This window comes from Populus euphratica, unplaced genomic scaffold (assembly GCF_000495115.2).
Source record: "Populus euphratica unplaced genomic scaffold, PopEup_1.0 scaffold14.1, whole genome shotgun sequence".
Taxonomy (NCBI): Eukaryota; Viridiplantae; Streptophyta; class Magnoliopsida; order Malpighiales; family Salicaceae; genus Populus; species Populus euphratica.
In genome coordinates, this window is record NW_011499876.1 from 974488 (window position 1) to 996861 (window position 22374).

The 22374-nt window shown below is 33.6% G+C and overlaps 3 protein-coding genes across 5 annotated transcripts; 1 reads left to right on the top strand and 2 right to left on the bottom strand.

Moving 5' to 3' along the window:
- The first annotated feature begins 1482 nt into the window (after positions 1-1482).
- LOC105128416 (leucine--tRNA ligase, cytoplasmic-like) lies at positions 1483-6556 on the top strand. Its single transcript, XM_011030071.1, has 3 exons — positions 1483-1642; positions 2139-5411; positions 6197-6556. The coding sequence occupies exons 2-3, from the start codon at positions 2158-2160 to the stop codon at positions 6204-6206; spliced, it is 3264 nt and encodes a 1087-aa protein (XP_011028373.1). The 5' UTR covers positions 1483-1642; positions 2139-2157; the 3' UTR covers positions 6207-6556.
- A 380-nt stretch (positions 6557-6936) lies between these two features.
- LOC105128417 (glucuronoxylan 4-O-methyltransferase 1-like) lies at positions 6937-8396 on the bottom strand. The gene has a single exon (XM_011030072.1). It carries the CDS (start codon positions 8270-8272, stop codon positions 7190-7192), a length of 1083 nt encoding a protein of 360 aa, XP_011028374.1. The 5' UTR covers positions 8273-8396; the 3' UTR covers positions 6937-7189.
- Positions 8397-9332: 936 nt separating this feature from the next.
- On the bottom strand, positions 9333-16621 carry LOC105128418 (probable serine/threonine-protein kinase At1g09600). Of its 3 annotated transcripts, XR_842857.1 has the most exons (9): positions 15348-16621; positions 14251-14535; positions 13345-13662; positions 12424-12651; positions 11558-11658; positions 11063-11177; positions 10496-10960; positions 9641-10057; positions 9333-9528 (listed from the first exon to the last, which is right to left on the bottom strand). XR_842857.1 is itself a non-coding variant. In XM_011030073.1 (8 exons), the coding sequence occupies exons 1-8, from the start codon at positions 15753-15755 to the stop codon at positions 9863-9865; spliced, it is 2115 nt and encodes a 704-aa protein (XP_011028375.1). In that variant the 5' UTR covers positions 15756-16621; the 3' UTR covers positions 9333-9862. The 3 variants fall into 3 exon arrangements, 2 of the variants coding, with proteins under 2 accessions (XP_011028375.1, XP_011028376.1); XM_011030073.1 differs by having other exon boundaries at positions 9333-10057; XM_011030074.1 differs by lacking the exon at positions 15348-16621 and adding an exon at positions 14631-14713 and having other exon boundaries at positions 9333-10057.
- Between the last annotated feature and the right edge of the window lie 5753 nt (positions 16622-22374).

Genomic DNA, 22374 nt, shown 5'->3' on the forward strand with positions numbered 1-22374 from the left:
AAATTTCTTAATTCAATACCTGACCACATCTAAACTGCAAAATTTAGGATAAATTCATCAATGACATTTTTTTTTTGTGAAGGACATGATTGATTTTTCCAAATAAAATGTTTAGCACGTAGGCATTTATACTCAGGGTAGAATAAACTACAGTAGTTTATATTTTTTTTCCTTTTGTTAATTATTTTCTGCCTTTTGCTCTGAATTTTATATATAATTATGTTTTAAATTCTAATTTTATAAAAGTAATAACAACCTATTTTTCATTAATGCATATCCGCTTTTCATTTTGCTCCGATTGGTATAATTTTTAACTAGATATTTATTTTTCAAATATATATTTTAAAAACCATAAATAAAAATATTTTTTTCCAATCCTATATTTTTTTAAAATATAATCACAAAATTACCATAATTTCAAATACATGTATTGATGTGTCTCAAATATACTCATAAAACATTAAAAAAATATAATCCAAATAATATATTAGATTTTTATTAATATAAATTTTAAAAAATAAATTTTACATTTTCAAAATAAAAACAAAAAATCTTAAGAAAATGAGAAGGAAAGGAAAAAGAAAAAAAATAAAGAAAAAATAAAAAGTGTTCAAGTTCACCATCAGCCAAAAACAGCTAGCAATAATTTTTAAGGGGGTGTTTGTAAGTGTAAAAATGATTATTTTTCAAAATAATTTTTATTTGAAAATATATTAAAATAATATATTTTTAAAAAAATTATTTTGATATAAAAATGTTAAAATGATCTAAAAGTGCAAAAAAAAATATTAATCTAAAGTAAAAAATAAAAAATATTTTTTAAAAATAAAAATAAACCTGCTCTAAATAAATAAGAGTAAATAGCTCGGGTGGTTAAAAGTTTATTAAAGTGTATATTAAGTAAAGCTTGTTTAAAGTATTTTATTGTATCATTTAAGATACTATTACTAAGTGCTTTTTTTTGTTATTCATAATAATTAAAATTTACTATTCAAATTTAAAAACAACATTCTAAGTAATGTTTAGAATAATTAAAATCGTGAATGATAATTAAAATCTACTATTAAAATTGAAAAACAACATCTTAAGTAATGTTTAGAATAATTAAAATTGTGAAAAATAAGAATGTATAACTCGAGGCACAACTAATATCACCTAGTAACATGTTGTAAGTTGTTTTTAGGAATATTTTTAATACAAAATATATTAAAATATATTTTTAATTTTTTTAATATTAATATATCAAAACAATTAATAAATATCTATAATTGTTTTCTCATTGTATTGGTATTTTCTATTTTATAAATTTATATTTTTTATTGTTTCTCTTTTTTGTTCCGAGATATAAGCTCTAGAATCCTATAATCTTAGACAAGATCGCATAATATAGATATGTGGGTACTTAATTGAAATCATACAAGTATTTGGCATACTTATTTGTAGTTTTCCCTCTCATCGGATTCATTGATAGGCTCGAATTCATTAAACCCTACACGACCTTAGCGATAGACGTCTCCTCCTGCTCCATCTTCTTCAAAGCCGCAAAGACACCGTCAAATCCTCTGGCTCTTCATCCCTTGAGACAACACCTTCAAATTTTCCCTCGGAATGTGTTTCTCCGTTTTTTCTTGAATCACAACAGGTACTATCTGTTTTCCTTTCTCTTGTGCGCGCTTGCTTTTCTAACTTGTTTTTGTCAGATTCGTTCGGAAAGAAAAGTGTAAATCAATCCTTAAAACCAGTCAAATGAATCTGTTTGATATATAACACTCCAAAGCTGAATTGGGTTTCCATTATTTTCTTCTAAATTTGCAATTCTGCTGCTTCAAGGTATAATTACGCGGTTTTTAGTCTGTGGGCTTATTCAGTTTATTCGAAAAATGGTTTTTTTATGTATTAATGGGCTCTGGCTACTTTCCAAGCTCATGACGGAGTAATGAAAAAATTGGTTTTCTTTCTTTCTTTCTTTCTTTCCTTTTGATTTGTTGGTGCTTGTAATTTAAGTTCTAAAAGAGGACGTGCGCAATTTTGAAGATTTTGGGTTTTGATTTGAGTTTATATCGATTCAATGGTCATTCATTCACGCGGTTTGATTTTGGGTGCCTGGCTGAGGTGTTGTGTGTTTTTTCTGTATGCAGTTCTTGTCGATTTTGTGTAATGGCAACCGAGAGTGGAAAAAGTTTTGCAAGGAGGGACCGTCTGTTGGAGATAGAGAAGAAGGTCAGCGGCTGGTGGGATGAGAAAGATGTTTTCCGTGCTGAACCTGGTGAAGGGACTCCTAAACCAGGCGAGAAGTTCTTTGGCAACTTCCCATTTCCGTACATGAATGGGTTCTTGCATCTTGGACATGCATTCTCACTTTCCAAGCTTGAATTTGCTGCTGCTTTTCATAGATTGAATGGGGCTAACGTGCTCCTTCCTTTTGGCTTTCACTGCACTGGTATGCCTATTAAGGCCTCAGCAGATAAGCTTGCTAGGGAGATTCAAAAGTTTGGCAATCCACCTGTATTCCCTAAAGAGGTCGAGTCAATAGAATTGCAACCAGAGCCTGAGGATGCAAATGCTGGTCCACCACCAGATAAGTTCAAGGGAAAAAAGTCTAAGGCTGTGTCGAAATCGGGTGGACAGATGTTCCAATGGGAGATTATGCGCAGTGTTGGGCTGTCTGACAGTGAGATAGCAGAGTTCCAGAAACCAGAAAAATGGTTGACTTACTTTCCACCACTGGCCATGGAAGATCTGAAGGATTTTGGCTTGGGATGTGATTGGAGAAGATCGTTTATTACGACAGATATGAATCCATATTTTGATTCATTTGTGCAGTGGCAGATGAGGAAGTTGAAAGACATGGGGAAGATTGTGAAAGATAAAAGATACACAGTATACTCTCCCCTGGATGACCAGCCATGCGCAGATCATGACAGGGCAAGTGGTGAAGGTGTGCAGCCCCAAGATTACACTCTTATAAAGATGGAAGTGATGCCCCCATTCCCGCCTAAATTCAAAGCATTAGAGGGAAGAAAGGTGTTTCTAGCTGCTGCTACATTGAGGCCCGAGACAATGTATGGACAAACAAATGCATGGGTACTGCCTGAGGGCAAGTATGGAGCTTTTGAAGTGAATGATACCGATGTCTTCATCCTGACAGAGAGAGCTGCCCTTAACCTCGCCTATCAGGGCTTCTCAAAGACCCCCAAGCAACCTAGTTGCCTGGTTGAGCTGACTGGTTATGATCTGATTGGTCTACCATTGAAGTCTCCACTTTCCTTCAACAAGGTCATTTATGCGCTTCCCATGTTGACCATCCTGACAGACAAAGGTACAGGGATCGTGACCAGTGTGCCTAGCGATGCCCCTGACGATTATATGGCATTGCAGGTTTTGAAAGCAAAACCAGCTTTCAGGGAAAAGTATGGTGTGAAGGATGAGTGGGTAGTGCCTTTTGATATTATACCCATAATCAATATTCCAGAATATGGTGATAAGGCTGCTGAAAAGGTTTGCATGGACCTGAAAATTAAGAGCCAAAATGAGAAAGAGAAGCTTGCTGAAGCTAAAAGGTTGACATACTTGAAAGGATTTACTGATGGAACCATGCTTGTTGGAGAATGTGCAGGGAGGAAAGTCCAAGAAGCAAAGTCATTGATAAGGACCAAGCTCATTGAGACGGGTGAGGCAGTTATGTATAGCGAGCCCGAGAAGCGTGTCATGTCAAGGTCCGGTGATGAATGTGTTGTGGCTCTAACAGACCAATGGTACCTCACATATGATGATCTTGAATGGAAGAAATTGGCCGAGGAGTGCTTATCCCAGATGAATCTCTACTCTGATGAGACAAAACATGGCTTTGAGCATACTTTGGGCTGGCTAAATCGGTGGGCTTGCTCAAGATCTTTTGGGCTTGGTACGCGCATTCCATGGGATCCAGATTTTCTTGTTGAGTCATTATCTGACTCCACTATTTACATGGCTTATTACACTGTTGCCCACTTTCTACATAATGAGGACATGTATGGTTCTAACAAGACCCATCCTATTAGACCTGAGGAAATGACTGACGATGTCTGGAATTTTATCTTCTGTGATGGTTCATACCCTAAATCATCAAAAATAGAACCATCTATTCTTAATAAGATGAAACAGGAGTTTACATATTGGTACCCGTTTGATCTTCGAGTCTCTGGAAAGGACCTCATTCAGAATCATCTGACATTCTGCATCTTCAACCATACAGCAATCATGGCCAAGCATCACTGGCCACGTGGATTCAGATGTAACGGACACATTATGCTCAATTCAGAGAAGATGTCTAAGTCTACTGGAAATTTTAGGACACTGCGTCAGGCCATTGAGGAATTTTCTGCTGATGCTACTCGGTTCAGTCTAGCTGATGCTGGAGATGGTGTGGATGATGCTAACTTTGTGTTTGAGACTGCAAATTCTGCAATCCTTCGCCTCACTAAAGAGATTGCATGGATTGAAGAGGTTTTAGCTGCAGAGGCATCCTTGAGAACAGGACCACCATCTACTTATGCTGATCGGGTGTTTGAAAATGAAATAAACATTGCTGTTTTAACGACAAAGAAGAACTATGAAAAATGCATGTTTAGAGAGGCTCTAAAGACTGGATTCTATGATATCCAAGCTGCCAGAGATGAGTACAGGTTATCTTGTGGTAGTGGGGGCATGAATCGTGACTTGGTATGGCGTTATATTGATGTGCAGACACGGCTTATCACTCCTATCTGCCCACACTATGCTGAACATGTTTGGAGGGAGCTTCTGAGGAAGGATGGATTAGTTGTGAATGCTGGCTGGCCTACAGCTGATTCTCCAGATGAAACTCTTAAGGCTTCCAACAAGTACTTGCAAGATTCAATTGTTTTGATGAGGAAACTTCTTCAAAAGCAAATCATGGGTTCGAAGAAATCCAATAAAAAGGGAGCTCCTGCTGCAACACTAGCTGAAGAGAAGATTACAGGTTTGGTATACGTGAATGAGCAGTTTGATGGATGGAAAGCAGAATGCTTGAATATACTTCAGAGCAAATTTGACAAAAACACAGGTACTTTTGCACCAGAAGGGGAGATATTGGGGGCACTGCAAAAAAGTTCAGTTGGTCAAGATGCAAACTTTAAGAAAGTGCAAAAGCTTTGTATGCCTTTCTTGAGGTTCAAAAAGGAAGAGGCTATTGCTATTGGGGTTCAAGCCTTGAATCTGAAGCTTCCGTTCGGTGAGATTGAGGTTCTTCGGGAGAACTCAGACTTGATCAAGAGGCAAATTGGGCTGGAGTTGGTAGAAATATTGTCTGCAAATGACCATGATGCTAGAGCCAAAGCTGGTAGTTTTTCCTCTCTGTTGGATCAAAATCCTCCTTCTCCTGGACAGCCAACTGCCATCTTTTTGCTGAGGTGAGAGGATTCATTCTCGTGCCAACTTAAATTTATCTACAGGAATGTGGCCTTTGTTGGTGTGAGACCTGTCTTTTTGTTTGTGGCCAACGAACTATTTCCTTCTTTTTTTTTTATCGCATGCATTTCTAATGTATTTAGATTTTCTGATGCATCCCGTGTTTGCTTTTCCTTATGCCTGTCCTGGTTAATTAAGCATAGAAAGTGCTTGAATGTTAACTTCTTATCAGTTGAATTGGTACCCATCTCTTATGCTAAAGATCATCCTATTTCCTTTCGTGTGCTGGCTTTGTTTACTCATTCTGATTATATTTCTGTTTCGGAACAGATTTGTTTTGTCTAATTAAGTGTTCACTGTGGCTTACTGTTTAAACTTCTTTGAGCTTGTTTTTAAGCTTATCAACTTGGGTTAGGAGATGCTTCTATCAGACTGCTGGTTTGAGCCTCCATATAGCTGCTTATTCCTACCAGTTTGTTGATTATTTTATGTTGTGCTTAAAATTAATCAGATAGCCATGTAATACATCAGCGTAATGTCTCAGATTGAAAAGCTACACTTGTTTGTTGGAGGAAATGTTCCTTATCTTTGCTAGCATCCAATGATGATAGCTTAATTCTATACATGAACTTTATGATTTTGTCATAATGCTTATCCAGTTCAAATTTTGTTCTTGACTTCTGCTTTCCTTGAAAACACATTCAAGTTATCTTACTGCCATATATGGCTCTGCTGTGCTAAAAAAATTAATGTTCTGAAATTTGGCTCTTGTCCTTTTATCCTACAGCAACAGGTAGTTACAAACGGTGCGTGGAAATATGGTTTAGAGGTTTTTCATTACTTGATTTCAAAGCTGATGACTTTCCCATACAAGTTACTTTGAAGAAGCTCCGGGATGCGGAGTTCTTTCAAGAAATTTGCTCCTGGATTGAAGTTAGTTGTAAACGGAGGTCTGTTATTGCATTAATTGTCTCCTTTAGCTGTCTAAGATGCTGTGTTTTTTCCTCTTTTTGGTTTCTACAAACTAGATATAGATGTTTTGGGAATTCAGAGATGGTTTTTCTTCCATTATAATTATTCTCTATGTTCGTGTTTTCCTGGTAATGCATTTCTCTATACAATTATAAATGTTGAGTCTGTTAGGTTATGTTGTAGTTCTGTTCTCAGTAATTCTCACTTCAAATCTATCTTGATCAGCAATTGTGTCATGAACAAACTGCTGATTGTTTGATGGATGAATTTTGAAAAACTTTTATTTTTTTATAGTGTCCCTCTGTAATTTCTTTTCTGTTTTCAAGAATTCTTTGGTACGTGACAATAAATCATCCTGGAAGAATGTTGTGCACTACTGGTGATATCATGTTAGAAATATATCGGCAGGGACTAGAATTTCTGCATTATGGCATCAAGTTCCGTTATTTTGATAAATTCTCTGGATTTGATTCCTTGTAAATGTGTGAAGATAGGGATGTTTTGTGTGCGTGCCAAGTACTGTTGCCCTACAGAATCTGAAAAATTAGAAAGATAACTGTCAAAAGACCCTCGTTGGTATATAGGACTCGAGAAACTACAACCTTCCGCATTTTCCATGTATACTCTGGTGGTGTTTACCAAGCATCAATTCAATGACAGTGAAGAGAAATTCTTCAATATGCTTTTAGCTGCCTAGTCAGTAAAACCCATGCATGTTTTTCCAAAATGATGGCAAATCTCTTCGAAAGTGCATGGAAATTAGTGTATGAAATGGGACTTTTTACAAAGAAAGAAAAAACAAGAAAATCTACTCTGGGCAAAAGGGTCTGTCCAGGTCATCCCTGTGGCTTGGAATGGTGAAGTGCCTTAACCTTCCAACTTGCTTCTTCATATATCCTTCACAAAGAAATGACTTGGAGAACTTGTCTTCCACCTCTCTGTTCACATCGTGCACAAAAACATCGGTCTCTCCCTCCTTCCTGTTTCGTGCCATCATTCCAGCTGTAAATATGGCAGTCATTCTCCCTGGTGCCTCATCATGGTAGCCTGTTGGTGCGTCAACCATGATCAAGTCCCATTCTATCTCATAAACTTCACTAGGCATACCTTTCATGGCAAGTTGGCACATGGAGAACTTCGGATCACCAACTGCTGTGCACTCCGGTCCCTTGCCTACTTCCATGAGATTGGCAGCTTCTTTCACCTTGCTGTCATATGTGACATGATAGGACTCTAATATGGGAAACCGGCGTTTAATTTGCGCAATCCAAGCTTCATCTTCTTCCAAGAAAACTGTTCGTCCACCGTAGTTGAGTGCACTCCACATAATGCTATCATGACCGAGGCCGAAAACCAAGAAGTTACATGGGGATTTCTTTTCTAGAACTTTGGCACTCACTGATATTTCGTTGCGTGTCTGCTGTGGGGTGATGGTTGAGGTTGTGTAGTGAACGAGAGCTTGAGTTAGGGAGCGTGGGATCTGAGTGCATGCTTGTGAACAATTTTTTTCTCTAGCTTCTTTCACGGGGTTTAAAATTCCTGGTTGAGAGGTGGGAGATGGACTTTCCTGGGAAGACAACATGCTTGATCGCAACACGAAAAGCACAAAGAAAGCAAGGAAAACACCAAAGAGGAGCATCTTAAGATTGGTGATTTGTTGGTCTTTAGGCCTCATTCTGGATTTGATCTTTGGGATAGAGTGAGAGAAGCTAAAAAAAAAAAAAGGTCCTTGCCTTTTTCGGGTTTGGAATGGAAAAGTAAAGGGGACTGGATATTGTTTGTTTGTGTTTTGGAAGCTGCATGCAAAGATTATATATTTCGGTAGGTTTGAGTTGAGAAGTAGAGAGTTTGAGAGTTGAAAGGTAGTGATTGCTTCTTGATACTTAGACATGAAGGGAAGGAACACCGGATTGGATGGATACTTGATGAAGACTAAATAGCTGCAAAGTTTACGGACGAAGCAAGCTTTTTTGTTGGTAGACCTGCAAGTTTGGTGGGATTTTGACAGTTTTTCTGAGTTTCTTTGTTCTGTTAACATTATGGACTTCTAATTCTTGGTTTGTGGCCATGTGGGTTTGGACTGTGGAGTAGAGGTGCTGTCTTTCTTGTGCACCTCTCCAAGTTTCAGGCTTGTTTTGTGGTCAAGGAACTGAACGTTTTGGACTGTTTGACAGTTTGGTCAGCTGTAGTATAAATTGCGTTTGGCCGTGACCGCGATCACAATTTTAAAATACATGGTTAATCAATATATACTATGATTTTGCAAGTATCCCACTAAAATCTCTTTTCTAAAACCTTGTTTACAAGAAATCTATAATTTATAGTTTTTTTTAAACGTATATTTTCAAACCATAATTATAAAAAATATCACAATACCAAACACACATACAAAAAATGAATATTCAAATACAAAACAAATAAAAAGTAGATCTTCTTGAATAAAAAAGCTTATTTTAACTTCTATAAAAGCAAGATTTAAAACCAAATTATATATGGGGTAAGTGTCAAAAAAAGAGAGTTAATTTACAGATTATTATGTAGGAAGGTAATCAAGAACCTCAAGCTAAAGCCTTCTGGATGAACCGGTAGGATAGCTACTCGAATGAAAAAGCGCCTCACTTGTGAACATTTACCACTACTTCCTGGTAATGTAAAGGAAAACAAAGAAGAAATCTTGGGTTTTTTGGTATATCAGTGATTATTTTTTAAAATTGTTTTTGTTATGCAGAGAGAGATCATTCCAATGCCTCGCCACAATTGTTTTCTTCTTCACCGAGACTCTTTTTTAAGTAGAATTTTAGGGGAATTCAAGAGAGCAATTGTAACAAGGCCAAGACAAGACCTATAAGAAGTTAGAAACACCTCTTTTCTTAAAGAGTGGATCCAAGCTCAAATCCCCTCTGGAGATACGATAGGATTTTCAAGAAAAGCAAAGGAAAATGTATCTGTGATTGAAACAAAGAAGGAAACACAGAAATTCTACTCAATAATCCAGAATAAAATGGTTCTCTTTTTTTTTTTTATATTCATTATATTGCTATTCATCATGTGCCTGCTAGGGCAAAGAAAAGAACGAGTTACACTTTGTATTGTTATAAAGCTACCCTGAGCAACATTTTGGAGTAGCATCTGGGATTATTGCAGCCTCTCCACAAAATGAGGGAAAATTGATCCAAAAAAAAAAAATCAGATTTTCAGCTGTACAAAGTATACCTTTGAAAGTGGACAAACCAAAGAGAGTGATTTGGCAAACACATACTTGGTTGGAGTCACGAAAAATCCATCGCCAATCTTATACTACACCAGAGGTGATGGATTTGATTGGCATTTCATTCATTTCTCTCCATTTTGCAGTTCGATGCCATGCCAATTATGGAAGATGCTTGTAACTATCTGATGGAAAGATGCCACTGATATTCCTTAATTATCATTAAGGAATATAAAAAAGTTATGTCATTTGCCATGCTCTCTTAACCCAGGGTCATTGACCATTTATTCTCTGATGATAAAGTAGTGATTGAGACTGTCCACTTTCATTGTTGTTCTTTTCCAAACAAGCTTTACGCATAGCTCGCTGGATTTGTCTCTCGTGCTCTTTGAGCATTTCCTCAATGTTTCCACCTTGAGGCACCAATGGTCCAGAGTAATGAACACGTCCTTTCTTTGCAGAATAACCCTGAGGCCACAAGCAAACAGTGCAAGTGATTAGTGCATTTCTACAAAAAGTTTCGAGTGAACAAACAGAAGTCTTAAATAACCATTCAAAGTACAAAAGCAATATTTTAACCCTGTCCTGAAACAAGTTATACACATTGTTAGCTTTGCAAGCACATCACTAGATTTTGAAAGGGCCAGTGTCACTCAATGCCTCCATATTAAGAGCAATAAGCACTCAGACAAGACACAACCTTGCATTTGCATTTCAATTAATTTTTCATTTAATCCAAATTTAAATTTTCACAATGTCCAGTTCCACTCAAAAACCAGGAATGACTGAATCTGAGGGGTCAAGACAGCCTTTTTGTCGTTCTTCCAACTACATTAATTGAATGAATCATGACAGGGACGAGAAAGAAGATTATTAAACATATAATTGCTGGAGTAATTCCTTTACCATTTTAGACTCCAAACCAGGCTTCTTATGCGAGAAATTTGGCCCGCCTAATAGACTGTGGGAGGAATCATCCAGATTGTTGTATCTAGCATTAAAACTCTCCTCTGGCCAGTGCGAATTCACATTAGTTGAACTACAACCTTGAAAGTGTGAATCGCCTCTAACTGCAACTGAATTAGAAAATCTAGACAGGACTGCTTCCCGTTGAACAAAAGATCTCTGAGCACTCAACTCTGCAGTCTGCCTTGGAGAAATGAAGTCTTGGCCAGGAGCCCTAAGAACAGCATCATTGATATTCATATTACGTGAAGATCCAAAGTTTGTAGGATGCATTGACTGGCCAGAATGAGAGTAGACATTTGTTGCTGTTCCTTTGGCATGACCAATAGGATAGCCAGAACCACCATCCTCTTCCTGATTGTACTGCTCACTGATGCTTATTTGGTTAGATTGCCCTTGTCGCTTCTGTATTAGATATATAACAGAGGTAAATCATGACCTAAAAAACTAGCTCTCCATAGCATAAATAACTATAGGAACCTTCAGGAAAATACAGTCACAATTTACCTGTATGGATGCCTGCAACTCTGCATTGGCATCTGGTGCTGGCACAGCTTTACTTTCTTTCGAACTCCTTCTAGTTGATTCATGTCCACGTCCTTTACCTCCAACTGCTCTCCGCCTGGTTGCAAGATGATAAAGAGCAGGCATAAATAAAGTGCAGGAAAAATAAAATTCAACCATTACTAAATCAATATCAGGTCCTGAGTGAGGATTTCTCCATCATTGAATCCATTAGAAGTTTACATTAGTGACGGAAGCTAGACAAACAGTCATCAGGTTCAGAGATTATGTGTCAGATTAAGGGCATCACAGTAATCCACAAACAAACATTGTTTTTACTTCGAGTTTTATTCATCACAAAAACAACCTTTTTTATTATTAATAACAAAGGCAAAGGGGCAGCTTAACTGCTTTTGATGATTTGTAATAACAAGGCCACATCCAACTCTTGTAAAAAAGACAGATGTCAGGTGAAAATAATATGGTGAAGTTCTTTACCTTCTAGCATCCTCATCCCGAAACTTTACATCAAACTCCTTGGTTGGTGGGTACTTGGGCAAACTTGATGGATCACAAGGAAGAGGCTTCGTCTTGAAGAACTGGGGAAGAGAAAAAATTCCTGATTTTTAATCATTTAAAGCATGCAAGTTCCAAATTAACAGAATGGAATGCAAAGAAAGTTAATATATGCATCACAAATCTTGATAATACCACCAACAAAAAAAGAAGTGTAGAATAATTAAAGGGTTCTATTTTTATCACCACTTGTGACAGGTAAACTACCAAGAGGAAACCCATTATGAATGCTGTTTCAATCACCATCCTCTTCTTTACAAATAGCCACACCTTTTTTCATCAATTTACCACTCATAGGCAGAGTCAAGCTAGCAGACAAACTTTACTGCAGGAAGGATGTTCAGGGCTCGGATTTTACTTTTGCTAACTGCTCAGGGTAATATTATAAAGGGGTGTTTTGGATTGTAGTGCAGGGTGCTTTTCAAAATAGCTTTTCGCTTTAAAATACATCAAAATGAAAAAAAAAATCAGATTTTTAAAATTTTTTTTTGATATCAAGCACATTGAAACCATTTAAAAACACTTGAAAAAACAATCAATTTAATGTTTTTTAAGCCAAAAACACTTTTGAAGAGCACCTACACACAGAAGCAGAAGTTGTGTCAAACACCTTGTAAATCCAAAACTAAACATTAACAATTAATCAAGTGTAATATGATAATCGGATAAATAATGCTTCCAACATATGTGGAAAATATAGCAAGTGAAGAAGACTTGCACTTGTAGATGTTTAAGACTCACAAAAATTCACAAGGTGAAATCATATTGTAATATAGAACTCGAATTACCTCACTATCAAGTGCTGAAAAAGCAGTACCACGGGGCTCAGGTTCTACTGCAAGAAGGACATCAAGCAGGGACAAAGCTGATGACGGAAAGTCCTTATATGTCTCAGCAACACAACGTTTATAAGGATGCTGAGGTTTGAAAATGGTTGCATGTGGCAGTTTTGATCTCTTCCAGTACTCATCAGAAGGAGACCCACAAAGTTTGAAGATTTTGTGCAGTTGCTCCACCTACAAATGACAGACATGAGATCTTGACACCAAATAATTTGGCTAATTGTGAATATGCAATAACACTCTTTCATCAATCTTCCAGGCCACAACATTCAACAGATGAAAGTAACATAGGTTCAGCAGAGCTATAGAAAATTTGAAAAAACACATAGCATGAAGGATTAAGATCGTTTCATTGATGCAAAAACACAATTTTCGGGAACCTAATTGCCAGTGACCATAAATCTGAAAGTAAACAATGCCATATAACATGTCATGATGCTGATCTTGCTGATCTCATCTGTAGAAGCCATCTTCTGGCAAATCCACATACCATAAAGAAACCTCCATATGCAAACAGTTGTTGATCTGAGAGATTTTTTCCTAGATTGATGCAGAGAGTCACAGTGATCAAGGTCATGATGGTCAAACAGTTAGCCATTAATGGACAATACTCAAAACAGATCTTTTGATCAGCAGGTCTATTAAGACAGCCATTCATGAGATGATCACTAGGCCGCAAAATGACCTCATAAACAGGAAAGAAAATTTTTTTGTAAATGTTCCTATGTTGGCATAATTCATAATTTAGGGTATTTCACCATTGGAAATTGCCACTTCGAGTCAATGATCAACAAATAACAATTCAATATGCTTAACAAGTTAATAATATATTAAGGCATTATTTCAATTATATAAAAAGAAAGCTACCTCAGTTCTTCCAGGCATGATAGGCTTCCCAGCAAACAATTCTGCAAGAATGCAACCAGCGCTCCATAGATCCACAGCAACTCCATAGTCTGTGGCACCAAGCAAAAGCTCTGGAGGTCTGTACCACAGTGTAACCACCCGACTTGTTAGAGGCTGCTTCTGAGGTGAAGAGAAAAAAGTTGCCAGTCCAAAATCAGCAATCTTGAGATTGCCATTAGTGTCAATCAGAAGATTTGACCCCTTTATATCACGATGCAATACCCCACGGTTGTGGCAATGTTCAAGTCCATGAAGCAGCTGCTGCATGTAACATTTAATCTGCAGGAAAAAAACTTCAGATCAAACTTTAATAAAGAAAAAAATATGGTAATAGAGTAGCCAAGTTCATTCATTTGCTATGAAGAAATAAGATCCAGTAAAGGACCAAGTCTTTGAAATTGGGTGAGGATGGATTACAGAGACAAAAATTCAGTTGAAAATCATCATTGTATGTACTACCTGCTTATCTTAATGGGGGGGAAATCTCCTAGCTTCCTTTTATTATAAATGTTTTCATTTTGCTGTCCTTTCTAGAGGCTTGATGAGGAAAAACCATAAATAGTGTTATTATGGATGGCCAAGGAAAATAAAAATTTGATGCAAAAAGCCATTTCTTAGAACTAACCCATAGGAAATTAGGTGGCTTTCAGACACTCACGTCAATATATTGAGTTAGGGAAATTTCACCTGGGTTCTTGACATTTTCAAAAGAGTTCCAAAACTGTACTTGAAATAGCCACTCTAGAGTTTGTCATAAAATGTCTTCTTCTTCATGTTTTTTTTTTTCTTGTCAAATTATGTTAGGATCCAAAATATTATGTATCAATTATTCTTGCAGTTAAAGTTCAAATGAGATAGAGCAAGAACCTGTGCTTCGGTGAATTTAATTGCTGGTGAGGCCAAAAGCCCTGCAAGGTCATGCTCCATATATTCAAATACAAGGTATAAACTGCCAGACATTCTTGAAGCTATGACACCCTCAAGCTTCATAACATTTGGGTGATCAAGCCTGCGCAAAACGATGATTTCTCTTGCCATAAAGCGAACACTTTCTGGATCCATATTAGCAAAGCGCACCTTCTTCAATGCCACTATCTTATTTGTTTCAAGATCCCGAGCTTTGTACACACTGCTATATGTTCCCTGTCCAATCTGTATTGTTTGCAGGAAAGTTTACTGGTAAAGAACTGGGCAATAAACCAAGGAGTAGACTGCATTTAACAGCTAAATGGTGGTTGCTCAAAAACCAAGCATTGCATATCAAGTAAAAAACATGCCAAGTTGCTGAGAAACTTTCAGTTTCAAATTGATTGAAACAAACAAATCTGAGAGGAGTGCTTGTCCAACAGAACCTAGAAGAATGCTTGCTTCGGGGAAGAAGCCATTTTGCAAGAGACATGACTCGTTGCCTGCAGTAACATAACAGCGCCTCCATCCCTCGGACTAGCATGTTTCACCATTTTTGTCAATTTTACTGTTCAAAAACTTTCAGGGGTAAACAGGACATTTATTCTTACAAGAATATCAAAGTAGTCAAGGGTAAAAAATTCAGGAAGAAATTACATTTCCAGAGAAAACAAAAATCTCTACGAAGACAGCATCCACCTTTTAACCAATGACCAAAAGGCAATTGAATTTGAACAAAGTAATATGCCTGCACTCTCAATGCACCCAAAACCAGGTTGTCCATTAGGAACCTAAGATATATGCGGCCGCAAGCACGCTTGCAAATATACACATATTGTAGGTATAACATGAGGGGTGTTGGTTAAGGTTGTGCTGAGAATACATTTAAACATCGAAGAGTTATTGAATATATCGCAAGCTATAGCCAACAGGATGTATATACCAATTAGCTATTATTTTCAAGTTCATGGAAACTTTTTTTTTTTTAACAATTCACTCAAATTATCAATTGAAAAGACAAAAACAACGAGAATCATGGAGACATACACCAAACTGACCTTATCCAGCTTCTCAAATGAATCTGCCCTTCGAGGCACCCATCCATTGATTGCTTCTCCAGCCACAGAGGTCAGCCAAGAAGGCCAACCAGCAACAACTTGTGCTCCTCTCTCTCCATTGCTCATACTCACTATACTAGAACTCATTCGATTATTAGCCTTTTCAATCATTTCCTTCTTTTCCCCCTCGTCGGATGATACTGGAGCATACTCCACGTTATCGTTTCCAGGTTGATTCGATATCAAGCTAGCTGTGGCGTCATTAGCACTGCCATCAACCTCTACCACGACTTCATCCTTTCTGGATAAAGAGACTAGCCGTTTAGCAGGCTTGTTGTTTTCTTTTCTTCTCACATTATTGTCTGAAAAATTATTTGCTCGACCGCCTTTCGAGCAAATGCAGCCCATAATTCCAATCCAGAATTCTCAGCCGTGTGACTGGTTTTGCTAACTTCAATTATTTCCCGCATCAACCCCAAAATATCATCATCTCCAACGTACAAATGTCTTAACTTATCCTACTCCGCATCTAATCAATCAATGTAGTTCTTGAAAGTTGAAAATTCCTAACTTTTGATATCAAGTTCGAAAACAACAAGAAGAACCCAGATCACCAATTCAAAGGAAACAAATGATAAACATAAGAATCAATGGTAAATGCCCCAAGAAGAAAACTTTGAAAAAGCTAAGATCAACCCAGATCCTCAAATCAAAAGATCAATTAAAAAACCATTTTGACATATCAACAAGAACCCAGATCCCAATCAGGTACAGAGATTGAGATAAAACATTCAAAGATAACAGTTTCAAAACGTAGAAACAAACTAGAAAGACCCTTTTTTTGACAACTATTTAAACCATGCAAAAAAGAAAAAAAGGGATAAATTTGGACCCTTTTTTGGTCTTTGCAAGGTTATTGTGCGACAGCAAGATTGAAAGAGAAAGGGAGAGTATTTCGGATCTGGATATTTCCTAGAAATGCGAATACCCTTTGAAAATGAGAGATATTTTTTTTGTTTCAGACAGGTTGTTCTTTCAAACTTCACTTCTGTTTTTAGCTTTTTTACAGACAACACTACTCCCGCAAGAAAGATTTGATTTTTTTAGAAGCAAAGCAAAGAAACAGAACACAGTGATGCCAAGTGATGTGTGAGTAAGCGAATGAGCGAGCGAGAATTGAAAGGAGTGGGGATTCATACATCACATTAGCTTCTTCTTCATCTTCTTCCTCCTTGTTTTTTTCTTGGCTCGTCTTGCTAGAGAAGCAAACTACAAAGGGATTTCTTCTTCTCGTGAGAAGAGAAACATAGGCTCTTCCACGTGGCGACACAGTGGGCCCTGCATGTCCTTGTGGGCCCTGCATGTCCTTGTGGGCCCCGCAGTGGAAATCTAGCGTGATTGTGACTGCATGCATGTCCTTGTGGGCCCCTCAGTGGAAATCTAGCGTGATTGTGACTGCACTGCCGGGGGACCGGAGGAGAAGGGCATCATCATCTTGGGCTGGGTCTTCTGGGGTTTTAATTCGACCTCGCTCATGCTCTTGAACTCAATCGAACCATCTTTCTGACGCCCGTGTTAAATTGTTACGCCCAAAAAGTATTAAGATAATTTAAAAATATTTTTGTTATTGAGTAAAAATAATTATTAAAAATAATGAGAATATAAAATACAATAGAAAAAGATGAGTATTCATGAGAGGGAGAGTAGTGGCTGGATATGATGAGACAACGTAGGACATATTGCTCGAATCATCATTGGCTTAGTGCTAAACATGACTTTTGTCTTGAACAAGATGTCTAACATCCTCGTAGTTAAGAATTGAGCATCTGTTTAGAGTTCATGAGCTGAAAGGGTGAAATTGAAATATTTTCTAGAATTTATTTTCTAGATTTTTTTATGTTTATTTGTTATGGAAAAAGTTGGTTAATAAAAACATTTTTTAATTCAAAAAATTTAACTTAATTTTTAAAATAATATTTATTTTATTTTGAATAGAAAATATTTTTCAAGAAGTTGCAAAAAATTCAAAACTCTCTTATTATCTATTAATTCTTTTAAATTTTATTTTTAATTTTTTGATTGTTATAAATTTTGTTTTAATTTTTTTTGATCTCGTGCATTAGAATTTAATTTTTATATTAATATTGATTTTTATTATTTTGATTGTTATTTTTTTTAATTAAAATTTTTATCTATCAGATTTGATCTTTGTTTTTTTTTTTATATTTTTTTTTTTTTAAATAATTTATGAAATTAATTTTTTTCAATTCCATCATTCTTTATTTTTTTTGTTAAATTTAGTCTCCATTATTTTTTTTGCTATTTTTTTATTTGAAATAGTTTATGAAATTAGATTTTTTTTCTAATTTCATCGTCCTTTAATTTTTTATTTGTCAAATTTAGTTCATGTTTTTTAATAAACTTGAAAAAAATAAAATATTACAAAGTTATTTTTCATGACATAACCAAATACTATAAAGTATTTTTCATGACACTATTAAATATTATAAAATAATTCACTTTTTATAAAAACAACCCATGACACTATTAAATATCATAAAATAATTCACTTTTTATAAAAACAACTTTTCCAAAAAAATATTTTTTAGCAAATAAATATGGTCTAACAGTCATAGCATCTTATTTGTGTATTGAGTTTGTAGTTATTAAATTCAGTTCGCCACGATTGATTGAGAGAAGAAATTTAAGATTTGGAATGTTTTTAATTGAATTTAAACAAGAAGCTGGCACAATAAAACTTAGTTGACTTGGTCATGTTTTTAGCAATCCAACCAACCACAATCTATCTAGAAAAATTAATAGTAATGTTAAGTTTGTTAGTTATTTTTTAAAGATTTTATGGGAAAAATTAGGAACTAAATTATTATTTTTAAATACTTATCATTCATAAACACATGATTAAATAAAAATAATAAATAGATCATTAATTATTTTATTATATACTATCATTCAAAAGAATTTTAAAAGTTTAGAATCATTTATTGAATTTGTATCTAATAAGAGTATATGTTTTAATATTGATTACTCGTCATTTAAAATTATTTATGATTTTAATCCATTAACTCGTTCTATTACATCACATTAGCTTATTCTCACTCTTCATCATCTTCCTCCTCGTCTGTCTTGTCTCGTGACATAAACAAATATCAACATAATGATTTTTTTTCTTTAATATTGTTTGTTTTTACACTTGAGGATTGTATTTGAATGCATTTTAAAAGTGTGTTTAGCTTGAAAAAATATCAAATTAATTTTTTTTGTGTGTTTTTCTAGTTGTTTTAATATACTAATACTAAAAATAAAAATAAAAATTTTAAAAAATCATTTTAATATCTTTTTAAGTAATTTTTTTTTAAAGGTACTCTACACCGTTATATAAAACACACATAAAAAAAAATCATTCATTGTTTGGGCTGGAGAAGAAAAGTCCATATTAATATAAAAATCTTGTGTGATTATAAAAAGCACACATGTATTTTGTTCATGAAAAAATCTTGTGTGATTATAAACAGGCTAGAAGACAAAGACATTATTAATATAAAAATTGATCGGGTTTGTGGGGTTTAACTTTAACCTAGCTCATGCTTTTGAACTCGGTTGAATCATCTTTAATTATGCATGTGTTCATTGTTATGAATGAAAAGTACAAGCTAATTTAAATATATGTTTGTTATTAAATTAAAATAATAATTATTTCAAGAAATCAAAACAAAAAAAAAAAAAATAAATAAGTAAACATGAGAAGTGGAGGATTAGATGGTATAGTGAGATAACTTGGGATATATCTCTTCAATCATTGGTCTAGTGCTAGATGTGGATTTTTCCTTGAACAATTATAAAATACTAAAGGTTGTGAGTTTTTCACTGTACACACATAACTGTGCATCATTTCATGGACTCATTGTTATTATTATTTTTAATTTGATTTTTAAATTTTTTTAAACATTTGCATCATTTTAGGCCAAATTAAAGGATAATTAAATCAAACTTATTGACCAGGGACAAAATTAAAAGACAATAGATCAAATTGAAAAGATGTCATAAATGAATGGTGATTTAAAAGTTTATAAAAAGGTTAATTCAGTCCTCACACTTTAGAAATTATATATATTTAGTCCCTTAATATTTTCTCAATTAAATTATGATATAAAAGTTTATTTTTGTTATTTTTTAGTCAATGGTTTGGGAAAGAAGAGAGAGAGAGGTTGCTGGATTCCGATGGTAGAGAAAAAAATATATCATTAACACTAATTGTAGCCACTAAAACGATCAATCATTATGTTAAATGATTTCATTTGATAAAGATAGTTCATAATTGTATTTTTTTTTTTAATATTGAAAATGCTTAGAAAAACAAATTTAAACTCAACAAGAATTTTGATTTTGAGTTTTGGGATTTTTTTAGGACATGGACAGGTTTGTCAATGTTCATATAACGTTTTATAAGTGTTTTATGTCAAAAATAAGTGGGAAAATTGGTTTTTAGGTCAAAAAAACTTTCAACTTTGATTTTAAAAAAAAATCAGATGACACATTATTTGATTTATTTTTTAAAAAATATCAGGGTGAATGACATGTCATTTACCCTAGTTGCAATAAAAAAAAACAATTGTCCAATCACGTGAACCTTAATGAAACAGGCCAGCCTAGCCCAACAACGTTTTGTTTTTTTTCTATTTTTTTAAATTAATTTTTTTATATGTTTTTTCAAAGTTAGTTCATTATTTATATTTAAATTTAACAAACACAACCGAATAAATATTTTATCTTATAAAATTAAATATCTTAATCTATCATTATCTCTTGATTTTTCTAGTTTTATTTTTAATTATCGATTATCACTTTTTTTTCTTCATTTCTTAAAACACATATATGTTCTTCTTAATTTATTTAATTAGCATAAACTTTTTTATTTTCACTTAGAATTTTATTAACTACAATAACAACTCAAAAAAGCTTGTGTTTATAATTTTTTTTATAGAAAATAAAATATATAAGTTACAAGGAAACTCATATCAAATTACGAGGATGCATATTATGGTAGTTAAGAATCGAGATATTGTCGATGATCAACTTAATATCACTTGTAAAGTTCATGGACTGAAAATGGGCGTGTGTGAAATTGGATTCTTTTATCCTCTTGACAATTTTTTATCGTACCATTTTCTTTTGTGTATTGAATTTATAGTTATTAAACTTAGTTTGTTCTTATAGGTAGCTAGAGGAAATTTGAGATTTTAAATCTAACTAGGGCTATATTATTATTTGATCTGGACAAGTAATTAATCTAAAAAAATCCGATTAACTTGGTTAGGTTTTTAGTAATTTAGTAATCTAATATAAGTTTTAGGACTGTTTAGAAATAGGATAGTTTTTCATTTTTCTAAAAAGTATTTGAGTCAGAAAAGGAATAAATGCAATTCTTATTTAAATGTAACATTTTTCCATCTAGAAAATTGAAAAACTATTTTTTTTAATTTGTATTGTGTTTGGAAAATATATTTTAGATATTATTTTAGTTTTTCTTTATAATTTTTCTTTTTTTTTTTCAAGTGAAGAAAGTATATGATTAATAATTTGTTTTTCTTTTATATACAAAAACCTTCTAGCAAGGTAAAGGATTAAAATTATTATTTTTACATTTCCATATTTAATTAGTGTCATAAAACTAATTTTTATTATAAATCAAATATAAAGATTTTTTTGGTTAATAATATACTTTCTCATGGTAATTTTTAATTTTAATAAAATAAAATTACTATTCTACAATTAAGTTATCACAAATATAAAATATTAAGATGGTATAAAAAGTAGTTGTAAAATTGATGTATTTTGTTCATGGAAAAATTCGTTTTCATTTTGAAAAACTAAACGGGTCTTACAATTCTCAATTGAAAAAAAAAATTAAAAAATTAAAAAGAAAAGTAGATTTTTTTTTGTTATTTCCGTTTTTTCAAATAAAAAAATATTTTATTTGAACAAAAATTTTAATTATTTTTTTCTAACTTCAATTTTCTAGAAAATTGAAGCATTAGTTTTTTTTTCATATTTTTTCACCGAATCTAGACTCTTTTTTCCTAGTTATTTATTTATTTCTTATAATTTTATGGCATCCTTGTGGTATATTTTACTATGTTGGTTTTTTCCCCTTATTTATCATACTTTTTTTTAGGTTTTTTTTTTTCCATCAAAAAAAGGAAGATTTGAGGTTAGGTTTGAATTCAATGATCATACATATGCTTTTATCAAGATTGATGATTGGATCTCGGATTTTGAAACCAGAATTACAACTAGAGTACATGTCAATGATCTATGTATGAAAGATTTCATCACCATGGTCTTTATTTTAGGGTTAATATTTTTTATTTATCATATAATGTTAATTAATTGCATACTTGTACAACTCATATTGTAACATCAAAAGTCGATTTAATTATCAGGCAAACAATCATTTATAGCATGTAATAGCTATTTGACAGGTGTTTGTTTTATCATAGATAAGATAATTTTTTTTAGAAAAATAAATAAATATACAAGCTTTTCATGATTTTTAACCAAAAAATATTATAAATTAAAAATTCTATACATCTATTTAATTAAATAAATTGAAAATTATTTGTGTCGATAAATACAAAAAAATATGTTGAATAATCTATTTGACTTGCCTCATTATGGGTCAAATAATATTTTTCTAATACAAAATAATAAATATATAGGTTTTGTTGATGTGTTTTTTTAACACCAAGTTAAAAAATATAAAAATAAATCGTGTATATGTAATAAAATAAAATGAAAATTACAATTGCAACAACCCAACTTTCTAAACAATTTGTAGATAATTTGCTCTTTGATAATGTTAAAAAAATTTTGGCAATTTTTCTAGTGGTAGTAATAGTTGATCGGATCAACTTTTTAATCAACTAGTTTATTTTATTTTTATAACATTTTATTTTATTGTTATAACATTGCTCTCTATTATTTTTTTTTTTTTTTTTAAGTTAAAGTG

Excerpts from the sequence above, each read along its gene's own strand:
- LOC105128416 (XM_011030071.1), top strand. The coding sequence starts at position 2,158 with ATGGCAACCGAGAGTGGAAAAAGTTTTGCAAGGAGGGACCGTCTGTTG.
- LOC105128417 (XM_011030072.1), bottom strand. The coding sequence starts at position 8,272 with ATGTCTAAGTATCAAGAAGCAATCACTACCTTTCAACTCTCAAACTCT.
- LOC105128418 (XM_011030073.1), bottom strand. The coding sequence starts at position 15,755 with ATGGGCTGCATTTGCTCGAAAGGCGGTCGAGCAAATAATTTTTCAGAC. Across the intron at positions 13,663-14,250 it reads TTAAATTCACCGAAGCACAG|ATTAAATGTTACATGCAGCA; the intron begins GTTCTTGCTCTA and ends TTTTTCCTGCAG. Across the intron at positions 10,058-10,495 it reads CTGGTTTGGAGTCTAAAATG|GGTTATTCTGCAAAGAAAGG; the intron begins GTAAAGGAATTA and ends TTGTGGCCTCAG.